General features: G+C 49.6%; 2 protein-coding genes across 2 annotated transcripts in view; both read left to right on the top strand.

Annotated features, from left to right (window-relative positions):
- The window catches only part of LOC125047597, an 8187-nt gene extending 5891 nt beyond the window's left edge, over window positions 1-2296 (top strand). Inside the window, exons 2-4 of the mRNA XM_047645877.1 lie at window positions 842-1015; window positions 1755-2066; window positions 2240-2296. Of these exons, the coding sequence (XP_047501833.1) occupies window positions 842-1015; window positions 1755-2066; window positions 2240-2296 (543 nt within the window). The remainder of the gene's footprint in view (window positions 1-841; window positions 1016-1754; window positions 2067-2239) is intronic.
- Window positions 1940-2500, top strand: part of LOC125047644 (atrial natriuretic peptide receptor 2-like) — a 9542-nt gene continuing 8981 nt past the window's right edge. Inside the window, exons 1-2 of the mRNA XM_047645969.1 lie at window positions 1940-2066; window positions 2417-2500. The exon at window positions 2417-2500 is cut by the window's right edge and continues 149 nt beyond it. The gene's annotated coding sequence lies outside the window, so the exon portion shown is untranslated. The remainder of the gene's footprint in view (window positions 2067-2416) is intronic.

Here is a 2500-nt window from a genome sequence, read left to right as displayed (position 1 = left end):
ATGTGTTTGCGTGTATCTGCACACCCGAGGGTTTCCGTCCCTCCTGCAGCTCCGTAGAGCAGGGCTCCTCAAGGCAGACGCGGCCAAGTGTAGCTTTGGTCGCACGCCCGAGCGGCCCTCCCTCGGCCTTGGCTGTTGTGGCTTCTTAGTGTGAACATCCCTTTGTCTGTGTGGCCAGATAAGCGGCGAATAGGACCCTTTGCCCCACCCTCAGCGCTTGCACTGAGCGGTCAAGAGCAGGGGCGCCCTCTGCCTCCTGACCGGTTCCTTCCGGCACTTCATGTCAGGGGCGCGGCTTCTCCGCCCACGTAGCGTGCAGCGGAAGTAGTGTTTTATTTTCACTTTGTCTTACTGTAATGACGCGGAAGACTTTTGGACTTTGGATGTTCGTCGAGATCGTCATCCTGAGATTTTGAAAATTCATGAGGGGGAAAATCAAGGAATTTTGTTTTCATGAAATGTTTTCCTTGTTCTAAAGTCATGCAGATAAGTACCGCGGAATACAATCCTTACTGCACGTGAAAACAAAGCACTTTCTGTAATATATAACTGAATGTGTCTTGCATGATTTGGTGTACGTAGGCAGTCTTAGGCATATTTATCTGATTAAGAGAACGGATATGTAAGTGAACATTGTGATGAATAATGAACTGAACATACATGGCATCTAAATTAATAAGCAGCACATGTAAATAAGTAAGTGACTTGAGAACCACATGCCCAAATAAACTTCTGATCAACTGCATACCTGAGCAATCATATTAGCCGAATGAACCCACCACTAAAAGATAAAACGTAGGTCGAGAGTTCATCCCAACGATGCTGCTTGTTCCTCTCCCAGGTGAAGACGGGATGCTGCGGCCTGGATCCCACGACGGGGCGGGGCAAGCAGATCCACCTGGCGCAGATGCTGCTCCTGCCCTTCGTGCCCATCATGGCCCTCATCATACAGAACGGACTCAACATGGTTAACGTCCTGCAGTACCAGTACGAGATGCAGGAGACCATCGATCAGGTAGGTGGCGGGGAAGGGGCGGGGGGGGGGGGGGGGGGGGGGGGGGGGGGGGGGGGGGGGGAGATAGAACGACAGACACACAGACAAGACAGAGATGGAGGGAGGGAGGGGTAGAAGGTTAACGGAGAGATGGCTTGGGGAGATGAATGAAAAAAAGAGGAAGAAGTGAGAGAAGTGAAAAAGGATCGGTTGAGGAAAAGGGTGGGAAGGTAAGGGAAAGGAAGGAAGGGGGAGGGAAAAGAGACGAAAGGTGATAAAGAAAGGGGAAGGGAAGCGAGTAGATAGGGACTGAAAGGGAGAGGGAGGAGATGCAAGGAAGTGAAGGAGAGAAAGAGAGACGGTGCCAATGGAAAGAGGAAGGCCGCTCACTACTTGCGCGGCGTCGGAAGCCTCGCTGTCTCCCGCGGGCGCAGCCGCACCAACCGCGCCAACTTCCGCAACATCACGGGAGTTGAGCGCGGAAATCCAGAATTAGGATTGCGGGAAGCAGTACAGCGGCTTATCAAATTAGAGTTTAAAAGCGATGCTAGTAGTAGTAATGGTATGACGGATTTATTTATCCAATAAGTTAATCATTATAATCATGGAAATGCTGGCAGTGATAATGATATATTATTGATAATAGTGATGATATCAACAATTATAATAAAAAGAAGAACAATAACACCTAAAAATTCACTAAAACTGAAGAGCATAAAGTGACTTTCCAACTGGCATCCCCCCCCCCCTCGCCCCGCAGGTCCAGATCAGCACGGGCCTGGGCAACGTGACGGAGGCGCTGCAGTCGGAGCGCGCCGAGATCGGGTTCTACCTCTTCACCAACGGCTCGGTGATCCGGGGCAACCTGACGGAGCACTTCGCCTACACCAACAAGCTCCTGGACGAGCTCAAGTGGCCGGTGTTCCGGACGGACCACGAGCTCTTCAACAACAAGATCCTGTTCCGCATCCGCCTCGACGACTTCCGGGACAAGATCACCAAGTTCGACACGCCATCTATTGACGCCGGGATCAAGTTCTACAACAGGGCGAACTATATCTTTCTGGACCAGGTGTGTAGTCTCTGCTGGGGGGCAGAGCTAAGCCTTATTTCGTGATTTTAAGATTTTATTTGGACACTGGAACTCATCACAGTATCTCGTTAGAGCAGCTAATTTCAAAAATAAAAGAAATAAAATCTGATGAATTACGCAAATTTTAAATTACATCTCAATAAATATTATAGGTCACTGCTTATATGAAATATACGGCTTTAACAATCCAAACTATATCATGGTACTGACTACAAAAATTATGTGTCCACAAATACCATGCCACTGACCACAAACGTATTTGCCACCGACTACAAAACGCGTGTATCCTACGATCCTCAAAAATGATAGGCTTCCCTCCAAACCCGCAGCTGACTCGGGAGATCAAGGAGAAGGACAGCTCGGGCGTGTGGCGGCCGCTGCTCGCCTACAAGAACCTGATTCGCGCCATCGAG

Source organism: Penaeus chinensis, chromosome 41, assembly GCF_019202785.1.
Source record: "Penaeus chinensis breed Huanghai No. 1 chromosome 41, ASM1920278v2, whole genome shotgun sequence".
NCBI classification, from domain to species: domain Eukaryota; kingdom Metazoa; phylum Arthropoda; class Malacostraca; order Decapoda; family Penaeidae; genus Penaeus; species Penaeus chinensis.
This window is presented reverse-complemented; position numbering and strand designations above follow the sequence as displayed.